General features: G+C 41.0%; 1 protein-coding gene across 14 annotated transcripts in view; it reads right to left on the bottom strand.

Moving 5' to 3' along the window:
* Positions 1–22171, bottom strand: part of GRIP1 (glutamate receptor interacting protein 1) — a 607764-nt gene that overhangs the window by 9087 nt on the left and 576506 nt on the right. For 10 of the 14 annotated variants that reach the window (XM_075066240.1, XM_032788840.2, XM_032788838.2 and 7 more), the window contains 4 exons: positions 19412–19568; positions 13166–13277; positions 12990–13034; positions 10373–10606 (listed from right to left, as the gene is read on the bottom strand). In XM_075066240.1, the coding sequence (XP_074922341.1) occupies positions 10373–10606; positions 12990–13034; positions 13166–13277; positions 19412–19568 (548 nt within the window). The remainder of the gene's footprint in view (positions 1–10372; positions 10607–12989; positions 13035–13165; positions 13278–19411; positions 19569–22171) is intronic. The other 4 variants (XM_075066258.1, XM_032788842.2, XM_075066257.1 and 1 more) reach the window with 1 other exon arrangement.

A 22171-nucleotide genomic window follows, 5' to 3' on the forward strand; every position in this document is an offset into this window, starting at 1 on the left:
GGAACCAAATCCCTCCATTGATTAGCTACGAGGGTGTCTTATTTCATATTATCTTAAAGTGAGAATTAGTACAGAGAACCCAGACACATTCTGTTCTGTAGGTCTGCAGGAATTTCCATACTGGAACAGGGCAGGGGTCCTAGTCCAGTATCCTGCCTCTGACAGTACCAGCGCCGATGCTTCAGAGGAAGGTGCTAGAAAAACTAACCGTGTAACATTCTGCCCATAGGGATAGTTCCTTCCCAACTCTACATGAGAAGTTATATCCCTTATGATTTTTTTATCCTAACTGTTGGCACTCTCCATAGCCTATGTTCCTCATTGTGCTAACAGGACACCCTCACTGTATCAAAATAGCCAAAGAATAGGAAATCTTACCTTCCTTGTAACAGAAACTGACTGTTTTTGGATATGTTTAGATCTGTAGAAGAACCAATTCCATGTCTTGATTTGATTGCTTATAGCTAAATGAACTAACTGCTGAGCAAAAAAACCCAACACCTTCTACACAGTGTAAATGTGCTGCTCCCGGTACTATATTTTTAATTGGGGATTGAATAGTGAGGAGTTTTTTAATCTATTATGTCTGTTGGTGTTGATACTTTAGGCCTCTATTCAGGAAAACACTGAAGCATCTACTTAAGTCTTGTTGACCTTAATGGGATGTAAAAACATACCTAAAATTAAGGCAATGTACTAAACTGGTTCCATAATTTTGAATTTCATAGATTTTAAGGCCAGAAGAGGGACTATTAGATCTTCTAGTCTGATCGGTATAATGTGGGCCATAGAATTCCATGCAACTACCCTGTATTGCACCCAATAACTTGTTTGACTAAAGCAGCTCTTCATGAAAGGCATCTAGTCTTGATCTGAAGGCTTCAAGAGATGGAGAATCCACCACTTCCCTTGGTAGTTTTGTTTCAATGATTAATCATCCTCCTGGTAAAAAAATTGTTCCTTTTTTTCCCCATTTGAATTTTTTCTGGCTTTAATTTACAGCCATTGGTTCTTAGTATGCCTTTCTGTAGGACAGCGACTCCCACAATTCTGTGATAATATGATCCAAGAGCCAAAAAATGCCATCACAGAAATACCAAGGTCAAGACTGCAGTGGCAACATTAGCAAAAGACACACTAATACCATCGGAATGGATTTTCTTTTCCAAGGATACATCTAACAGAAGGGTTTTGAAGCATCCCCAGCAGTGACCTGCTTTGCAAGAGCAACAATGACCTGGCTGGATGACCTAACAGCCCTAGACAAGAACTATCTTGACTTCAGAGAACTGGATCAGACAGCAAAAACAGAGATGGCAGTACCATTTCTTAAGAGCTCACTATAACAAGAGGCTGCGCTTTCGCCTGATGAATCAGGAGACTGTTTTTTGGACCTGGTATTGGAACCTCCACTGCATCTTCCAGTGAGAAAGGACTTCCTTCACCCTTGTCCCATTCTCCATTCAGACCCTGGCAGTATCTAGCTGGCAGTTTGGCTGTTAAGAGGGAAGTGCTAATTGTCTTTGGATTCTGCTGACCTCTAGAAGAACTTTAATGCTAAAGGCCTATTCTTCCATCTGGGAACAGTACAGTTCATATCAAGAAAACAACAGAAACCCCAAGGACCCTGGTATCATAGCCATGCAGGACAGTATGGAAAAGGAACTTCAGCCCAGCACTATATAGCCCACAAGGTGTTAGCCATAAGCACTGTTTTGCACACAGAGTCCTTGGTCTCGTTAGCTGACAGTCTTCAAGTTTGAAGATTTCTCAGAGTGGTCAGAGCAGCTAGATTTGCAGTCAGACCAACCTTTCCTAAGTGGGGCCTGCCACTTGTGCTAAAAGCCCTAACTGCCCACCCTTTGCTTCAGTGACAACACTTGCACCATTCTACCTCTCCATTAAAACCTGCTTTTTGGTCACTCTCATGTCTACAGGTCTGTCTCATCTTACTCGCATTTAACATGCGCAACTTCAGCTTTGCGTGGTCGGCAAAAACAAAACAATTTAATACTGTACCTGTTGTGTGGGCGATTCCGCCCACCATTACACTCAATGGAACTTTGACTATACGTGATTTTCACTTTACATGCTGACTGCGGAACATAACCCCAGTGTAAGATGCAACAGACCTGTATTAGCTGAGCCTTGGAGTCAGCAGTTCTATCTATCCAGGAACCGCAGTGTTTTTCAATGACAAGATGGCTCTTAGGGTGCTAGGATCTCTTAGCAAAGGTGAATTGATCTTTCCATGCTTCACAGGGAGCAGTGCTTTCATCATTCTGTCCAAATCCACAGCACCCTACTGAAAAGCTGTGGGATAATCTGGATGTAGGCAGAGCACTAAAGATATACCTCAAGCACACTGAATTGACAAAGATGATCCATCATCTTATTTGTGTTTTTTGACCCAAAGTGCCAAGGTCTTCAGGTACCCACACTATCCCTGGGAGATAGATTAAATTATGCTTTCTGGAGGCATATGAGGCATCAGGCAAACCTAATCCTGAAGAAAGCAGAGTGCATACTACAAGATCTCTGGGAAGATCATGTGCAGAAAAATCTTGTACTGTGACTGAGGAAGTCTATAGGGCAGCAATATGGTCGTCCATCAACACATTTATTAAATATTATAACCTGGACTTTCTGTCCTCTGCAGAGGCCTTCTTTGAAAGAAGAGTAGTGTATGTGGTGATCAAAGAAAATACAAAAACAACAACAAAAACCAAACCTGTGCCATTCAGGAATTTACTTAGGAGGCAAGATTTCTCTGTTTCTTTATCTGTCCCTATTTAATGTTTACTGCTTGCAATTTCCCATATGAAGGACTGGAAAATATACCTTATAGTGATAGAAGCCACTGCTTAAGCTGTTTATTTTATGAAAGAGAAGGTTACGGGGTGACTTGATCCCAGTCTGTAAGTATGTACATGGGCAACGGAAATTTAACAGAAGGCTCTTTAATCTCGCCAGTAGAGGTATAACATGAACCAATGACTAGAAGGTGAAGCTAGACAAACTCAGACTAGAAATAAAGTGCACATTTTTAACAATGAGGGTGATTAATCATTGGAGCAATTTACCAAGGGTTGTGGTGAATTCTCCATCCCTGGACACTTAAATCAAGATTGGATTTTTAAGAAAGGATGCTTCAGTTCAAACACAGGTCTTGGACTTGAAGCAGGCATTAATACTGGGAAGTTCTATGGGTCTGGGGTATGCAGAGGTTTGACAGGATTCAGTTTAAATCAATAGATGTTGGTAAATGACAATTTCAGTTGACACTGAAACTGATGGGCGGGGGTGGGGGGAATCCATCGATAACAGTCTGCACAAGAGCAGCCTCCCACTCCCACCCCATGCAACTGTAGACATCAGGTGTCACTGATCCTACAGCAGCACAGGAAGCCCTCTGCAGCCCTGCTGTCACAGCCCCACTCGTTCACCACCTGAGAGTGCCAGTTCTCTGCTCTGCCTTGCCAAGCCTGCACCCTTCCCCACAACTTGCACCTGCTGGGATGAGGTGGCACCAGCCCTACAGAGAGCCTTCTGCAGCCCCACTTGCTTGTTCAGCAGCCAAGAGTGAGGGGCCATTCCCAGGCAGTATCTGTTTAGCAGTGGGGTAGCCTTCCCCATGGCAGAGGGATCATCCTCCTCCTTGCAGTCCTGGCTGGGGGTTTCTACTTCATCAGGCCAAGACAACAGCCTCATTTCCACCTAGTTGGCTTGACCCCCCTCAGCTATGCAGCTCACAGGCCAGTTAGTCTATTACACATAACTTACAGTTTGTTATTAAGATTACTGTGACTAATCATATTCAAAGACTTTGTGCATTGCTTTTGGAATGACTCTTCTGCAGGGATGTTGGAGAAGGGGGCATAGCCAGCATGGGCTGTGGAGCAATGCTGCACTGCCTCTGAAACTGTAGAGAGGTGATGAGTAGCCCAACAGTATTGTTGGAGATGCTGGGCTGCAGAAAGAAAATTATCAAGAAATTCCTCATTTTCCACTAGGCTAAAGAGCCCTTTAGTACCGGACATTTTCTTCCTGTGCAGGTTCTTTTACGCCACAAACGAACTTGAGCTGGCTATAAGGATTCATTTTCATGTACTACATGCTTTGAGACCTTGGCAGGGATTCTGCTGCTATGAGACGTATTCTTTCACACTGCAGGCTCTTGCTGACTCCATCTAACTTCTCTAGTGACCTCAGGATCTACAGAATCTAAGGGATTTGCTTTTTTGCACTGAAGGCTGTTTCTTGTTGTGTCAATATCTTTATATTCTTAACTCTTATTTTAATAGAAATTTAAAAAAATAGAGGAAAGAGAATGAGTTTCTCGAAAGAACAAGGTGGCAATATTACTACTGCTGACTTGGTGGCCATTAAGTTGTTGGAAAGCAATTTTCTGCAGGTAGCTTTCTCGTGTTATTTGGGTTATAGGATTTTTTCGCCCTGAGATATAATTGGGAATATCTGAAAAATTCCTAGAAAAGATCTGCTGTCCGAAATCTTTTTAAGATTCATTGTGGGCAAAACCTTATCACTCAGCTAGCTCAGATGTAGCTTGCTTACTTGTCACTAAACTGGCTTATCTGAAAGGTGTGCTGCTGTAGATAATGAATATATCACTTAAGCTATTTTGTATTGTTTAAGGGAGTAATTTTGATCATAACTGTTTGGAAGTGTTGGCCTTGGTGGAAGATTCGTTAGACTTTTAAAATTGCATCAGTAGATCAAGAAAACATAAAATCTGGGATGGAAACATTATATAGGAAATTAAATATTCATAAATTTTAAGTAGAAACTTATGAAGTCCATGAGTCTTTAAAGAAGCATCTGTTTCTATTTTTTCCTCCTGAGCTCTGGGAAAATGTCTGGATTTTAATTTTTTACATCTAGAACAGATTGAGTCAGCCATTCAAATTTCTCAACTTACTTATAATTTTAGGCAGAAGACTACTGAAAATGAGATAGTTGAAAATTACCTGATGATTGTTAAATTCTTTTGCTGTCAAAGGAGTTGTGTGAAACTTTTTTTTAAAAAGAGTCCCCTGCGGTTTATAGAAAAATGCATCCACATACTTATGTAGTCAGTCAAGGGATTAATTATATTTGGGTGCTGATGTAGCAATACATTATCCAGCTTAATTAAGAATTGTTTATTACCATCTAAATTTTTTTTAAAAGAGCTGGAATGACAGTGTTTAGATTCTGATGTGGTTTTCTCATTTAATTTTAATCAATTGCTTAAGAGAACCTCATTGCATGAAAACAATAATACAATGTAGTTGTGTATAATGGGTAATGAGGTTTACATTAAGATTTATTTTACGACCTTGATCTTTTTTACACACTCACAAGCAGAGGACAGACCTTGTCTGTTCTTGTGACCTTATTCAGAACCTTGCAGGGTGAGGCCCTGATTTGGCTGGCCTGTAGGCACTATCCCAATATGTGTGTTAAATAATAATTCTTCTTAACCTGGTGTTTTCTTTTTCCTAGCTTAACAGTGACAAAACCATATATGCATGGCTAAGCAGTATAATTAAAACAAATGCCTGTCAGCTTACTACGAAGTCTGCAGTGTTATGCAAGTCAGTCATTCAGTTTTATATTAACTTACTGATAGGTGCCCCCGATGGGAAGGGCAACCTATTTGGTTAGCTATAGATAACCTGCTCAAAGCTGTATCTCTAGTCATATCCATTCGGGCTTCCACTCTAAATAGTTTTAGCCACTTCATAGTCCTCCTCCATCTGCATCATAACTGGATTAGAGTTTTTTTGCATGTGTGTTATAGCAGTGGGCTTTTTCATCAGTACAGTACTACGTTGTTATTATTTTACAAGTGAAAGTGAATTGACTAAGCTCTGGTCTACATGGGAGGCGGGAGATCATTCTAAGTTATGCAACTTCAGCTACATCAGTAATGTAGCTGAAGTTGACGTACTTAGATTGACGTACCGTGGTGTCATCACTGCGGTGAGTCAACTGCTGCAGCTCCTCCGTCGACTCTGCCTGGGCCTCTCGCAGCTCTGTAATACAGGAGTTGACAGAAGAGGGCTTGGGGGTCGATTTATCACATCTAGACTAGACGCGATAAATCGATCTCTGCTGGATTGATTGCTGCCTGACGATCCGGCGGGTAGTATAGACATACCCTAAGAGTCCAGTTTTATTAGCATCATTACCATTACAAAATGGCAACCCAATGCATGAGACCTCTGTCTACTAATCCTGTTTTGGATTGAAGTTAAGATGTGAGCCCTGATTCAACAAGGTAGACGCACATGGCCCTTTATGGCTCTGATTCCGCAAGGTACTTAGAATGTGAGTAGTCCCATTAAACTCAATGCAAATATTCTTGTGCTTAAGTTAAGCACATGCTAGGCACCCTGATGGATGAGAGACTTAATGGGCTGTGTCTAAGCTCCCTCAAAGACTGCCTATCCAATCACAGTTTTCCAAAACAGATATGGTTCCCCAAGTGTATGCAGCTAGCCCAGACTCAGACTCTTGCCTGCAGTGGGTAGAGCATTTTCAGTGGTAAGATCCTCGCTGTAGAATACTTAGAAGGCTTTTCTCTGCCACAGCTTGTTCAGATCCAAATACAAGAACCACCTTTTTACCCCCTCCCAGTAACAACATCAACCCACAACTAGAGTTGGTGAAAGCTAAAGAGAAAACAAACACATATACATATTAGGGGCAAAGGAGGGGATATGAAAATATTGCCAGTTAGGGAACACTCAGTGCCATCTTTAATTATTGCCTAGGAAGCATCGGGGTAGAAAAGCTCAATATGACTCATTCCTCCAGATCCTAATCCTTGTGTCTTCAATCTAATTATAGACATTTCTCCATTCATAGATCTCCTGCTCTGTTCCTAGCTTACTTGGCATGCTGACTCCTGGATCAGCTTCAGTTCCTTTTTGTTGAAGGAAATGAACCATCAGGGAGACTATGAACCTTATTTAATTTGACTTGAAAAACTCCAACTACAGCCTTATGTAAATACACAAGGCAAAGATTGTTGTTCTATTTTCTCTTTCAACATTCTTCCATTGAACACTTCAAGTACAGTTTAGTTCAGGGCTGACTTGTACTCTCCCTCCCTCTTCTTTATTCATAAGTGACGGGGGAAAAAACGTAGAGCAATACTTAAACTCCCATCAAAACAAAAGCAGCACTGTTGTGACTATAACAAAGCTGGGGTTTTTCCCCTAGTAATGTTTTGTTTTATTGCACTGCTGCACAGCAAAGCCAATAAATATCAGCAGTGAAAGCCACTGGTTCTGTGTGGAGAATCATTCCTATAATTCTTCTATTTACCCTCATCATGGTTTGATTAATATATATGGGCAGGAATAGTGAATTTAATTTTGCTACCTAGCACACGATATTCTGTGTGTGTCTTAGTACCGTGTTTTTCAAGCCCGAATGAGAAAAACTCTCCCTGGGGAATTTGCATCTTCTGTTGCAATCCAGAACGTTGAGATAAAATATCTCAAATTTTAAAATAACCACTTGGCTGCCTTTTTCCTTTTGTTACCTCATGGCACTTTACAGTACTTGAGCCAAAGGATTTTACCATTAAAAATATAAATGGCCTCCCGCCTTTTTTAAACTGCCTAGCAGTGCCACAAACGTCTGAAACTCAGCAAGTTTTGCCTACAAAAACACCTGTTGCTACAGAGTATTCATGTCAAACATCTTTATGCCAGATGCTATTTTGTGCTGGAATCCAACACTTTTGGCTATTGTGCTACATTCCAATCCTTTGCTGTGCCCCCCTCCTTTTTAAAAGCTGAAACTGTTTCTAGTATATTTTTCTCTCAATGGTATAAATAAAAAAAGTGATCAGTACCTAGGATCACTGAACTACTGAGTACAATCATGGCAGAGAGAGAAAACAGCAGGTTCATTGCTACATCAGATGAAATAAATGGAACCAGATTAAGAGAACTGAGAAAATTAATTATTTACAAAGACAAGTGTGACAAAATAAAAAAAAAGATAGCACGTGATGTGAAGACTAAGGCTTTCACTAGGCCCCCGTTGACTTGGGTAGACTAGATTGCAGGATCCGGTTCTTTGAAGTTTTTACAAAAATATAAGATAAACATTTTAGTAGGGCGATTGACTTGTGAATTTTGACGGGGGGTGCAGTGAGGAAATCTTGACAGAATTGATAAATAGTACTAGGAAACTCAACAACTTTATTTCTGTGCAGAGTGGAAAAACATTCAGTTATTCTATCTCCTTTCAGAAAATGTAACAGAATTATATCAATAAAAAAATAATAGAAAAAAATAGCAGCTGAAGAGAGAGAAGGATGAAGGACAGGAACTTAGAGGTAGCAAATGGAATTAAACACCCAATAGCAGAAATCTGACTCAGCAGCATGATAAAACAAATTTGTTGTTGAAAAGGAGGAAAGGCAGGTTTTTATTCTCTACAGAAGAAAACAGCCTTTTTGCTTGATAGGAAAAGACTTTAAGGACCCCTTCAAGATACCTGTATTCTCTGTCTCACATTAACTGGACAGATTAAAATTCTTGAAGACTGTGCTTTTCACAAGTCCACCAATCATTTCACATCAAACCGAGAATCAAACGATTTCTGGAATGAGCATGTACTAAGCTAACTGATCCCACTGATTGATTACAGTGGCAATTAAGTCCTCTTCCAAATAACAGATCCACTTGCAGCAGCTATCTGGGAACATTTAATTTGGTGCATGCAGGGGCGGCTCTAGGAATTTTGCCGCACCAAGCACGGCAGGCAGGCTGCCTCTGCGGCTTGCCTGCGGACGGTCCGCTGGTCCCGCGGTGGACCTCCGAAGCCGCGGACCAGTGGACCCTCCGCAGGCAAGCAGCTGAGGGCAGCCTGCTTGCTGCCCTTGCGGCACCGGCAGAGTGCCCCCCACGGCTTGCTGCCCCAAGCACGCACCTGGCGTGCTGGGGCCTGGAGCCACCCCTGGGTACATGCTAGGGCTGTGAGGGACATGAAGGTTCAGTACAGGAATAGAAACCTGCAGGACTGTGTGCAGAGATTAGACACAAATCAAGATGTGCAAATTCTCTCTGAGGTTTGAGGCTGATGGCTTCTAACTTCTCATGAGGAATTCCTCCATAAACTGGCTCCTTCCATCAGAGAGACTCCTCCTTCCTTACCTTAAATGTCTCCTGAGGGAAGGGGGAATGCAGGAGAGTCACTAGATTCCCATCAAAGTTTCACAAACTTCTGGAAACACTGGTTGCAGTTCACAGACGCATCATACTTAAGGTTCAATAGAGCAGACTTGAAGTTTATTATGAATATTTTGCACAGCTTTACCTAAGACTGCCTTCAGCTACACAGTCACCTTTCTGCCACAGGGCATGTCTATGAATGCCTGTCCCCAGGAAATGAAAATAAAACCTGTTTTATATAAACCACATTTCCTAGACTTTTGCGAACTTAACACCATTCATTTCGGCTTGAATGGGATCTGGGAGTGGCTGGCTCATTACAAAAGCAATTTTCCTTCTATTGGTATTAACACCTCCTCCTCAATTACTGGGAGTAGACCACAGCCACCCTGACTGAACTAGCTCTGTCAACACTAGCTCTCCACTTGTAAGGTAAGTCCCTTCTCTTCAGGTGCCAGTATATTTAGGCCTGTATGCAACTTTCACTCCATGAATTTGAAGAAGTGGGTTTTTACCCACAAAAGCTTATGCCCAAATAAATCTGTTAGCCTTTAAGGTGCCACTGGACTCTTTGTTGTTTTTGTGGATACAGACTAACTTCTGACACTATTTCCTAGACTGAAGATTATTTAAGCCCTCTCACAGAAAAGGGATCCCAATGTGTTGAGTGGCAACTGTGAATGTTTAACCTCTGTCCTATGGATTTCAAGTTGGTCTATCAAGTACATGGTAGCCTATGTTAATTTGAAGAAGGAGGCAACTAAAGCAATGTAATATGTTGCAAAGCAACTATGGGAGCCACAAGTCATTGTGGATATATTTCTTTAGAAAACTATTTTCTGCAAATTAAACTTTGTTGTCTTAATAAATACATTATGCAGAGATGAATTATCGCTGTTGTCAAATCAAATTATTAGCAGATTCTCCTTGGAAAAGAGCAATATCCACTGAGGATATGGTTTAAAAGCAAACAGCAAATGACAATGCATCTTACTCAATTTGTTCCCCCATAAAAATATATCATTAGTGTGTTTGCAAGAAATAATTTACACAGTCCCAAAAGCCTGTCTATGGGATCATTATGAAAAGTACTTAATATATCACACGTAATTAGATTCCCTGTGCTGCATGCATTAATCCAAAGCAAGGATTACTGCTAAATAAAAATTACAGACCTTGTGTAATTCAACGGGCGTTGGTGACATGATTTCTTTCATTTCTTGTTTAATTTTTCTCAAAACCACAGACTTTCTCCCCACGTCTGATGGCAGCGTGTTACTGCGGGCAGTCTGGCTGTAATGTGGCCTCACATTGCTTCTTTCCTGGAAACTGGCTTGTCTTCCCAGTTGGCTGCGAGGCTGTGGAGTTTCATGATTCAAGCTCATTGTACTTCCTGACATAATTGTTGCCTACAGCATTAACAAACAGTTTTTTAAAATTTTTTTTATAACTTGGATTAAAAAAAGGGTTACTTCATAACACTAAGCACAATTCTCTAATCTCTTGTCAAAACAAAATCACTTCAGGGCACAGCAAAAGGCAGGAGGATAGACATACAAACTGGTTGTAAATCACTAAAAAAAAGCCCAACCGTGAGCAAAAGGTTTTCAGATGACATTTGAAACCAAAATGCCAAAGAAAGCATTAAAACTGCTATTTTTATGAAGCCAAATGCCCTGAACAATACAACACTTTACTTATACTGAAGATATTTTTAAAATGAAATGACAGCCAAATTCTGGAACATTAGCTTTCCCTAGAACTTGAACAAAAGAAGGCATTCATTATAGTGTCATATGCTGATTTCAAGGAAAAATACTTGAACTAGCAAAGTGTGAAGGCAACCCTAGAACCAGCACTGCCTTTGATGGTGCCTAGACACTGCCACAGAACAGTAGATCATTTAGAGTAGCTGCTTGAGAAGAACCCAAATATAATAATGATGCTGAAGCAGTAACTTTCTGAAATACCACCAGCATATGTGAAGAGATACAAAGCTCCGTCTCTTGCATCAATTTCATTTTCTCAGGAACAGGAACCTTCTCGTTGTAATATTGCTGCGGATGCAAAGGGTGAAAACCTGGATCCACTGAAGTCAAAGGTAAAACTCCCACTTCATCCCCAGGGTACAGACAAATTGTTTCCTCTGTGTTGTGGAATGTAAAAATCTAATCAGATGCCCTTAAACATTCAGTTTTACTTTCTGCAAGCACTGAGGGTAAAGGTTGTAACCACTGCCAGGGCAGGGATTTTAATGAGGAAGGGAAGAAGCAACAGAAAGGTCACAACTCAAGGGGACAGAGGATGCAGACAGCCCTTCCCAAATATGGGGACTGGAGAAGAAAATCAGATACGTTTTTGATTAGAACCACTGGTTCTGGTGATGGATTCTGTGCTGCCCATGTTCCCATCAGCACCAGCACTGCCTTAATGATGTGATAGTACTATGGTTGTAACAGCTTCCCAACACATTAAGTGTGACTTATGATGTTCCCTTGTGAAACAGCAGCTGCAAGAGGGCTTCATAAAGTGTATTTCACCTTGCTGTTTGGCTGAAGACCTGGAAATGAGCAGCGAGAAGGGAGTCCTAATGAACGAAGTAGGGCTGATACTTTTAAAACAGACACAGCCCATCTTAGCCTTCTGATGCAAAAAGACATCTTGTCATCCATTGGGAATACTACTTCTATCATTTTATGTGGACAGATGTCTGTTTAAGAGTTGTGCTGGCCATACAATTACATATAGTGATAGCAGTAAAGCACTCAACTACAGTTTTGATTTTTAATTTTTAAACACATAAATTGATGGTAAAAACTGTAAGAATGTCAATTTGTTGAAATATCCATTCCGGTTATCTATTTCCATACCCTTTTTACTGTGCTCTGAATAATGAAAATCACAAGAGAACCCTGTGGTACCATGCCATAGATAACCACAGAATTAAATTAAACTGACATTAACTTTTCTCTTAATTTCTCTGTCTTGCAATTACAAGTATTTCAGAATCACATTAAAGTAACCGTACATGCAATACGGAAGCCATAAATCTGAGCATGTACAATCATTTAGAACTGCAAAAGTGTCACCCAGTTATGCCATTCACATTCCTTGTGGTTGCTAATAGACTTCATATGACATAAACATGAAAATGAGATTTTGCCAGTTTTGGAGCTCAGGAAATTGAAAAGAACATAAAAGAACATATTTTTAGGATTTTCCATTTGACAGCTTTAAAACTGTCAATATATTCTTAATAGTTCTGATTAAAGAACTTACAGAAAATGTATTGAAAATACACAGTTATTGTTTCCTCCTACCTCCCCCAAAATCAAAGGTATAATGGACTTCAGATTTGCAATTAACTTCAGGATGCAATGTGAAAATTCGTTGTATACAACAACTACTTTTTACTGTGAACATTTCTTGTGCTGTTTTTGTTCACAAGGTGACAGATTCCTGTTAAAAACATTTTAGATGATGTTTTTCTTTTATGTTCATCTTAATCAAAGTAAGTTACAGACCAGAGGCAATTTATAACATGCCAAGAAAAACTTCATGAAGCGACTCTAAGGAGTGGGATGCACCGCTGCTGGAAAATTCTGGCCACTTAAAAATTCTGCACAAAATGCTGCACGTGTTAGCAGAGCGCACAGCAGAAGCGACAAGACAGGAAGCTTTTGGGTGATCAAGTTTATCTACTTTCATCTACATAATATAACAGAAAATAGCTTTATTTGGGGCAGGGGAGGAAGCTGCACAAGCAAAAATATGAACATAAAGGGTAGGTACCAAGAGAGTCATGTTTCTCAAACACAGACGCCTGTCAGCTTTGTCCTGTGGAAAGGGGTTAAAGCTTTTAAATGAATTGGTGTGATTAATGCAAACAAAGAAGAAAGAAGAAGAGAACAGAAAATGAATGTAAGACAAAGAAAAATGTAATATCTCTATTAAGAAGACTGCACTACCTCGAGTTCCCTCAGAATTCCTGACTGGCCACAGGTCTCTAAATCCTCCAGTGCCTGAGACCAGAAATTTTCCTCCTGGTCAGTTTCACTGTTGTCCTGGGCACCTGAAAAGCTGGGTTCACAAAGAGAAGTTCAGTCAAATGTACAAACACTACACAGGCTTCACTTTGCAGTGCATTAGTCAGACATGTGTCTTGTCACACACAGCAGCTACAACAGAATGTCAGTGTTATGCTGAGAAATACCGGTGACTGCTTGGATCACAAACCTCTGAGATTGGATGTTAATGCACTTTTCAATTAACATAACTGTCAGGAAAAGTTAAACAGAAACCCCCTTACTTAAGACAAAAGGGGGTTGTGAATCTGCCCAGGAGTTTGGACTGAGTGGTGGAAGGCTTTTGCTGAGCATTTTTTGTGGTTGGTGGTTGTTTTCTTTTGGGGGGCGGGGAAGGACAGGGGACAGACATCTACTCTGCTTTGTGGACCTGATCTGTGAGACTTGGTGTTTTCAAGCCCACGCTTGAGCGTCCACACTGCACTGTAAACTTGGACTTACAATTGCTAGACCCAGATCTCACAGCTGTGCTAATGTATCCCTACTGCGCTACCCAGACCTTCAGACTCGGAGTCTGTGGCTTGAGCTACGTCAACATTGCAAAATGCCAGAGCTTAGATATGAGTCACAGTTCTGACCCACCCCCTTAGCAGAGTCCCAGGACCTGCGGTCTTAAGTGCTTGCTGACCTGAGCAGACAGATTTCTGTGTGGATAGAAGGGGAGCTTGGGCTCAAATAGAAGTCAGAGCTCAGGCTTAGTGTGCAGTGTAGACACACCCTACAAGAGAAGGGGGAAACACACAAAAGAGAGAGAGCAGCAGAGGTAAAATGCAAGGAAGCCACATAGGAGCCTGTCAGCACATTGTGACCCTGGAAAAAGCTACAGAGAGCTTTTGGGTCTGGTGTTGGTAAAGAGGCTTGGGGCTGCCAGTTAAGAAACTACTCCTTTTATTCTTGGTTCCTCCTATGTTCAGAGAAACAGCACTTTGTGCATTCCTTGAAAATAGACAAGACGACTGCACCAGCAAGAATACCAGACTCCATCCATTTCTACTTCCAGTTGAAACATCCCCATGGCTCTGAATGCTGACCAGCTGTTTAGATTAAAAATGGGAAGCATTATAGTAAGAATGTGAGAGTAGGTAGGATACAAAAAGTAGGTGATAGCCAGTCTCCCATACACAGGCAATTACTAGCAGCTGACTGGTTGCAGAAAAGGTGGATTTTGAGCAGTGTCTTATAAGGGGAATGAGAAGTAGATTCTAAGAACAATCTAATGTAAATTTCCTTCTGTAATAACTGGGACATCTTAATGAAAGTTAGTGAACCAGGCATCATTACAGTTCATAGCTGAACAGTGCAATGAAATATTTGTAATTAGGCTTTTCCATCTACACAAAGAGGGCCCTCCTGTCTGCAAATAATGTCTCGCAAACTAATCTAGTCCAAGAAGGAATTCTGACACTTTCAGTGTCTCCTTAATTCTATGCTACATTTCTCATAATCAATTTAACCCCATCCCTGCCTCCATCAGAGCAACTGCTGCAATTGCTGTATGCAAACCACAGCCTGCAGGGTATAGATTCTCTTTCAGGACTTCAATGCTATTTCACAGACTTAGAGCTTGATCCAGCAAAGTGCTTCAGCATGTGCTTAAGCCCTAGTGAAATCTATTCCTAGGACCATTCCTAATGTTAAGGATTTATGCTTTATTTCATAAAAGTGCTGAAGTCTTGTTACCAACTTTCTCCTGCAAGATTTTGCTAACAGTGACACGTAGGAGAGTGGGTCACTAAGTGAGTTTTGATAAAAACAACCAATTTACTGCAGAAACACAATACAGAGTGACACCAGCACAGCATTGTAAAGGGCTAGCAGTAGGTTGGATGGACAAGAAGCTCAGAAGAAGTGAGCATGTGCACACATACACAGGAAGCACTATTATGGTGGTATTTCTGTGCTTCCTTGATAAATAGCATATTGCCAAACTAGTGTTTAGTATTCTGTTAACATAATGGTGTTTAATGCCACAAACATTATAGCTTGAAATGCTTCACATACGTGGCATCTCTGCTTCAAGGATGCTTTCTTACAACCATCATCAGTTAGGCAGACTGTGGTTGGCCAATTCAAGCAAATGCATCTCCTTTCACAATGTCTTTCCATAGAGCACCAGTGTCTATTCTAAGATATTGCTCAGCACTGGTGAGGATATATGCTCAGATACAGATGCAGTTACTCCCAGGTAACACCGAAAGGCCTTTTCAAATGCTGTTTCAGACGAGTCTTTGAGCTTAAAAATTGGGTTTTTCTACCATTTTGAGCACTTGCGTTTAATTACTAGCACTGATTTAAAAAAGCCAAATATATCCAATATAGTACCTTACTAATACAATATATGTAATCCATATCTAATCCAGTATTTTACCAGTGCAGTGAGTCCTGACCTTTTTTGACTTGAGCCCCCATTAGGATGACCAGATAGCAAGTGTGAAAAACTGGGACGGGGGTGGAGGGTAATAGGAGCCTATATAAGAAAAAGCCCCATATATCAGGACTGTCCCTATAGAATTGGGACATCTGGTCACCCTAGCCCCCATTGCATAGATCAGTGTTCGAGCTCCCCTACTGCTGGGTCTCAATGCCACTCCCAGCCTGGAGCATTTGCTACATTTTGCCTGTTTTCTCCCCATTTCTCTCTCTACTGTCACTTTTTGTCTTTGCTTTTCCTCATTCTGCTTTTTATTTCAACAATTTCTTTCCTTTTTTCTGGTTTCACTTGCTATTTTTCAGTCTGGGGTTTGCTCTTTTCCCTTCCTCTTCCACCATCTCTTTCCCCTAGTTCTCACTCTCTTTCTCGCCATGCTCCCTTAGCTACCTCCTTGGTCTTTCCGCTGTAGTTTACTCTGAGTGCTTTCCGTGTCTTGCCCCTAATGTTCACACTTCTTTCAATTGCTACATACCCTCTCTCCTCTCTGCAGCGGCACTACACAACACAAAGCAGGCAGAAAAAATTACTTTTCAATGTTACTCAGGGGAGAGACAAAGAACTTAGCTGGAGACAGTGGTAGAGAGGGGCTGGAGCCCTATTCTTTCCTCTGATTGGCTGGAAGGATGGGCAAGTCCCTCAGAAGAATCTGGCGCTCCATTTAGGAATCCCATCAGCAGTGCATAGTCCATCTTCTAGATACTGTCTTCTGATAATCTTTATTTTTATTTGTGCTGTATGTCTCAGAGGATTTTCCCATTGGTAAATAGGAAATAGCTTTTCTATGAAGTATAGTTCTATTGATTTTGCTTTTAAAGGACAGCTAGAAAATATGATGTTTATTTTCAACAAATTATATGATATTTTTTATTACCCAGATTCCTTGTTGATATCTGATGAAATTTTTCAGCCTGGTATTTAACTGGTCCCCAAACAGTAGATTTATCAAACCGATGATTATATCTGGTCCGAGAAACAAAGGATGAGTTTGAACGGAGTCTAACTGTGCTTCTTTTGGTAAAACAAAGCTATTAATTTAAAAACAACTGGGAGCACATAGCAAGGATGGATGGATTCCTTTACTAATTTTTTTACACTAGTAATCTCAGTAGTCAGTGTCCAAGAAGTCTGGTCTTCTGTTTGCTCACACATCACAGCAGAGTCAATGTCTTGCTTTTTCATTTTTTCAGAGCACTAATATGGAATTAACTGTCCGTGAAGAATTAAAATCCCTTAACCAACAGGACTGGATGTTTTACTACCTGGTTAGTAGAAGGGTGAAGAAAGGTATTTCCATAGTTTAATGCCACTTTTCTCACCTGGAACAGCTTCAGTTAGAACAGATGAAATCTAACTATTAACAATTCCAAGTCCTATTGGAAGCCAATTCAACACCTTCAGTCATTTGAGTCTCGGTATGTAGAATATTAAGGCCCAGATTCTCAATCAGTCAATGAAACTGAGGAAATCAATAGGACTGAGATGCTAAATATCTTCAAGGATCTGGGCCTAAACCTCCACATCTACTAGAGTACACTTGTTGCATCCTTCTGGTTAAGTATCAAGAGGCAACCTCGATTCACCTAGCAATGGAAGACTTGGATACTTTCATCACAAGGTGTTTGAGGTGGAAGGAAATCAATAAGAGTGAAGTTTTATTGGGTTAATCAGCTCTATTTAAGATATGGATTAACTGCTCTCCTCACATCTGGCTTTTTTCAGCTGGGTAAAACAAAGGAATAATGCTCTCCTGAAAGTTATGAAAGGAGGAATTAATCTTGGTTATGAATGGTTCCAGAATATTGAGCACTACTTTGTCCTCATGGAAAATACAGCATAGCTCAGATCTTCCAAGAGCAGATATTTTTATGGAAAGGATTAGATGCCATCAGTTTGAATGGATGGGTCATGAGATGTGATGGTTGGAGGGCCTTGCCCCAAATCTAGGCCTTGCAGTAAGAAATCTAGAAGAGCTGGCATGCCTGTTTTCCTGGGCTTGTTCTATCTCTCTTGAACCAACAGGAGAACTTTGTCCAAACTCTTGCTCAGTTAAGGAAGGTAAAAGGCCTGCATGAGGCTATGAGAATCTCTATTACTTTGGATGAGTTTCCTTTCCTGTTTAGGCCTTGTTCAGGATGTCAGGCTCAGGTAGTCTGCATTGGGATGAGAAATGTGCTCTGGAAGACCCTGTCACCTAGGTAGAAGCAGCTAAGACCCCTGCAACAGTTCCACTAAGACTGAGGTCTACAGCCTTTGGAGTGATGAGCATTTCTGTTCTTTCCTCCTTTTGTATCCACCCTTCCTTGTGGTTGAAGACGGAGGAAAGCCTGGAGTTGCTAATTCATCTGCTCCCAGTGATTCTTGGTTCTCTTTCCTTGTGAAAGAAGGCTTCACATTTCAGCTGGATGTGTGTAGGTCCACCTGAAGCTGGCCTAGCTCACTGAATATTAGCTGGATTACTACTGGGTTCAGAGGCCATCCCAAAAATGGTTTATCTGATGGTTTAGCTAGTTTGCTTTTATGCTCAGTGTGGACTTCCCTGGTGGAGACTACCAGGAAAGAATCTGCATCATACCACTGTTTAGACTTGAGCTTCTTGTGTGTCCTTGCTGTTTTATGTGTTGTATTGAACCAAGCCATGCTCATTCTTCAGACAATCCTGGAAACCCCAAAGAACCAACGTTCTTGCTCTCATCTCTAGTGAGTTGACTGTTTCACCTTTCTGACCTTGACCACATTTCCTGTGTACTGTTTTGCTCAGGTGTGCTACCTAAGCTGAAGGGTTGACGTTTGTGATCAGGACTTCGAGTCTAGATTATAAAGGGAGAATCCTACTGCTACGGGGTACTATGCCTTCTCCAGCTGAGGGACTGAACCTCTTTGGATAGTATGTTCCCTTCTGTTATATCTCCTGCGTGGAATGGTTCCAGAGTGCCTGGAACTTTCATATGTCCTGACCTATGAAGTAATCTCTGTGTATGAGACCAGAAAACCTTGGTGTTGCAGGTAAAGATGGATGGATAATGCTCTGTTCTGTGACATCATGGAGATCAGTGTCTGGATCTTGTTAAACTTTTCCTGAACTAAGACGACTTTAGCTTTCCTTGTGTCCTTCTCAAGTCCTAGGAGAAAAAATCCTTTGAGGAGAGATAAGGGAACATTTCTTTCATGAACCTATGTGCCTGAAGTACAGAGAGTGTCCTCTGGACAACTTCCTGCAATGTCCCTGAGAGAGCGTTCTGTATGTCATTTAAGGATGGGCATTATTGAGTCCTTAGATTGAACCCCAGAAATGAAGGAGCTGATAGAACTTCTTGTTTCTTTTCCTATTTTTTGGCTTTTTTGGTTGCCTTCTGGAGGGGGAGGGTGGCTTCTTTTCTACCATCTGAAGCCTACCAAGGGAGAAGCACCTCAAGGTTTTTTTTTCTTTGACATGAACACCTAATGCTATGTCTTTTATGCACAGAAACTCACGTTACTTACAAACCTTGCTTTCAGCTTCGTAGCCTTTTATGAATGTCACTGATCTATCCTTATAAATCTCATACAGCATGAAGTGGCATCTTAGAAAGGAGAAGCTAAAAAGCTGGGTTATTAAAGGTATTTTCATACAAGAAGATCAGTGCTCATTTTTTAAAGAAAAATCACTGCAGTTTTGCTTCAGTTGTAAAACTCACATTACAAGTTAGCATGTAACTTACCCACTTGCTGTTGGTCTGTCCCATTCATCATCACTCAGTCCTGTGTCATGAAATGGGTGGTTTTGTGGTCTACTGGGAGGGGACACATTGTCTCTTTGCTTAGGACTCCTCCATTCATATGCATTGAAGTTGTATCCTGAAGCCTGATAGGTGGGACCTAAAAAATTAATCATATAGTTTGGACTCTATAGATATTCAAATAACTGAAAATGCATATATTTAATAGGCAGATGTTCAAAAACTTGTACCCATAATTTGTGGGCACACGACTGCTGGTAATTTTTTGTGGGTACAATTAGATACATAGACATCTAAGTTGTACTCACAATTAAATGTGAGCAAAAAGAGAGGTCCCTTAAAACCAGCTGAAACCAGATTTTAAATACCTGCAATACAAATGAAGCCAATTATCCTAGATTGTGTCTCAGACCCCTGCCCTCCCACTCCAGGGCTGTTCATCTAGTATCTTTGGTAAGTATCACATTTTCTTCCATTTTCAAGAAAAACAGGAAAAAATAGAGGTAATGGAGTTTAAATGTAAAAAAGTGAAAAATCAACAGCAGCGCTGCCTGAAGCAACCTAAGAAGATTATATTGTTTTTCAGTTTTACATGTTTCATATGTTAAGGCATCCTTAAAAGCACTTTAAATTAATCAGATCCTAGTGATAGTCAGAGTGGCAGCCCTTATGCATTCAGCTCCAGCTCACACAGAGACTTGGCCAGCAACCATATCACCTCGTGCGATGATCCTGTCATATCTCAAAATGTAAACTGGATTGGTACTTGGATGGGAGCCCCCCAAAAGAACACCTACATGCTATATGAAACAGTATTAGGGATTCAACAGTTGACACTCTTCTCACTCAGTACCGGACCAATGTTCCAGCATAGCATTACAGGGCACTGTGCTACCACGGGAGTTACAGTCCTTATACAACGTGATCTCATGGTAGTTTTGATACAAGTAGAGGGGCTAACCTCACTGTCCTGGCCAAATTCTATCCCAGGTTAATTACATTCTGCCTGCCTAAATTCTCCCCCAGTTTCCACCACTTAAAATTCCCCTGCATTTGGAATAAGGTATTCATTACTTCCTATCCTTACGTGATAGTTTAATGAGGCACAACAGTACAATCGTTCCATTTCATTGGTGGAGGAAGTGTTCCCTGTATACAGTCTGTGACCTAGTTGAAAACTGGAAAGTGCTTTGGAATCTTCTGGGAGGAAAGACCCTATAAAAATGTCTGATCATTCTAACTATAACTTGACACTGAATGGGGAAAGAAGAGATTGGATCTGAACCTCAGGATTAACCCTACTTTTTGTACAGTTTTCTACCAAGGGACCATTAACTTCCAGGTAGGAAGTCAACAGCAATAAGCAGAACTGACCTGCCCCAGTTAAAGATCTTATTCTAAGAATGGCATCTCTACCCAAAAATGTTCTGGCCTAAAAGGCTAGAATGCTACCAGCTGGGCCATATTGACAGCTATTGTCTCTGTTGATGGCTGGGCTGAGCATTCTTTGTGATACTGCAGGTTAGAACTATTTTAGGTTCAGGAACTATTTATAGTTACAATATTTCATTATTTTGGTCTGATAGAAACAGAAGTTATGAGCGGTATGTCTGTAAGAAGCCATGTGTGTGATGCATGTGCAGTTTACTGTCAAACTAAATTACAGCTGCATGGTGAACATTCAGCTTTCCATAAAGGAAATTAAATGGCAGCAGTACAGTGCATTCTGGCACACTATCAAACTAACCTGCTTGTTTCCCTGGACTGAAATAGAACAGCATAAAAATCTTGCTGCTTATAGTACAACCTGTCATGCCTCTGAACATGATTTTAACCTCACAACTCAATTGGATAGAAAATCTAGTCAAAATAAATATCTAAGCAGGTTCAGTTAAATTTTTAAATTAGATCACTAAGGATTCAATTTAAAACAACAAAACCAGAGCCATTCAGATTTATAGCTGTAGTGGCGTTTTACGACTATTACTGCTTTGCATTAATAAAACACCTTCCAGCTCAGAAGCTCAAAGTACTTTACAAACAATGAATTTAACCTCACAATACAGTTAAGAGGTAGATCAATATTACAATCCCCATTAAACATATATGGGAAATCAAGACATAAAAAGGTGAAGTGTCTTGGTGGTCAAGTGATTTATCAAAGATCACCTAAGAAATGTATTGTAGAGTTAAAAATAGAACCCAGGCTTTCTGAGGGTACGTCTACACTGCAGTTAGACACTCATGACTGATCTGTGCCAAATGACTCGGGCTCACAGGGCTCAGGTTAAGGGGCTATTCAATTGTGGTGTAGACGCTTTGGGCTCGGGCTGCAGCTTGAGCTCTGGGACCGTCCCACTTCACAGGGTCTCTGAGCCCAAACATCTACATTGCAATTAAACAGCCTCTTAGCCCGAGCCAGCTAGGTTGGGCCAGCTCTGGGTGTCTAACTGCAGTGTAGACATAAAAGACAGTTACTCACCTTTGTAACTGTTGTTCTTTGAGATGTGTTGCTCATATCCATTCCAGTTAGGTGTGCGCGCTCCGCGTGCACGTTCATTGGAGAAACTTTTACCCTAGCAACACTCGGTGGGCCGGCAGGTCGCCCCCTGGAGTGGCGCCGCTATGGTGCCTGATATATACCCCTGCCGACCCAACCGATCCTCAGTTCCTTCTTGCCGGCTACTCCGACAGTGGGGAAGGAGGGCGGGTGTGTAATGGATATGAGCAACACATCTCGAA

The sequence above is a fragment of the Chelonoidis abingdonii genome, chromosome 1 (assembly GCF_003597395.2).
Source record: "Chelonoidis abingdonii isolate Lonesome George chromosome 1, CheloAbing_2.0, whole genome shotgun sequence".
Lineage (NCBI taxonomy): Eukaryota > Metazoa > Chordata > Testudines > Testudinidae > Chelonoidis > Chelonoidis abingdonii.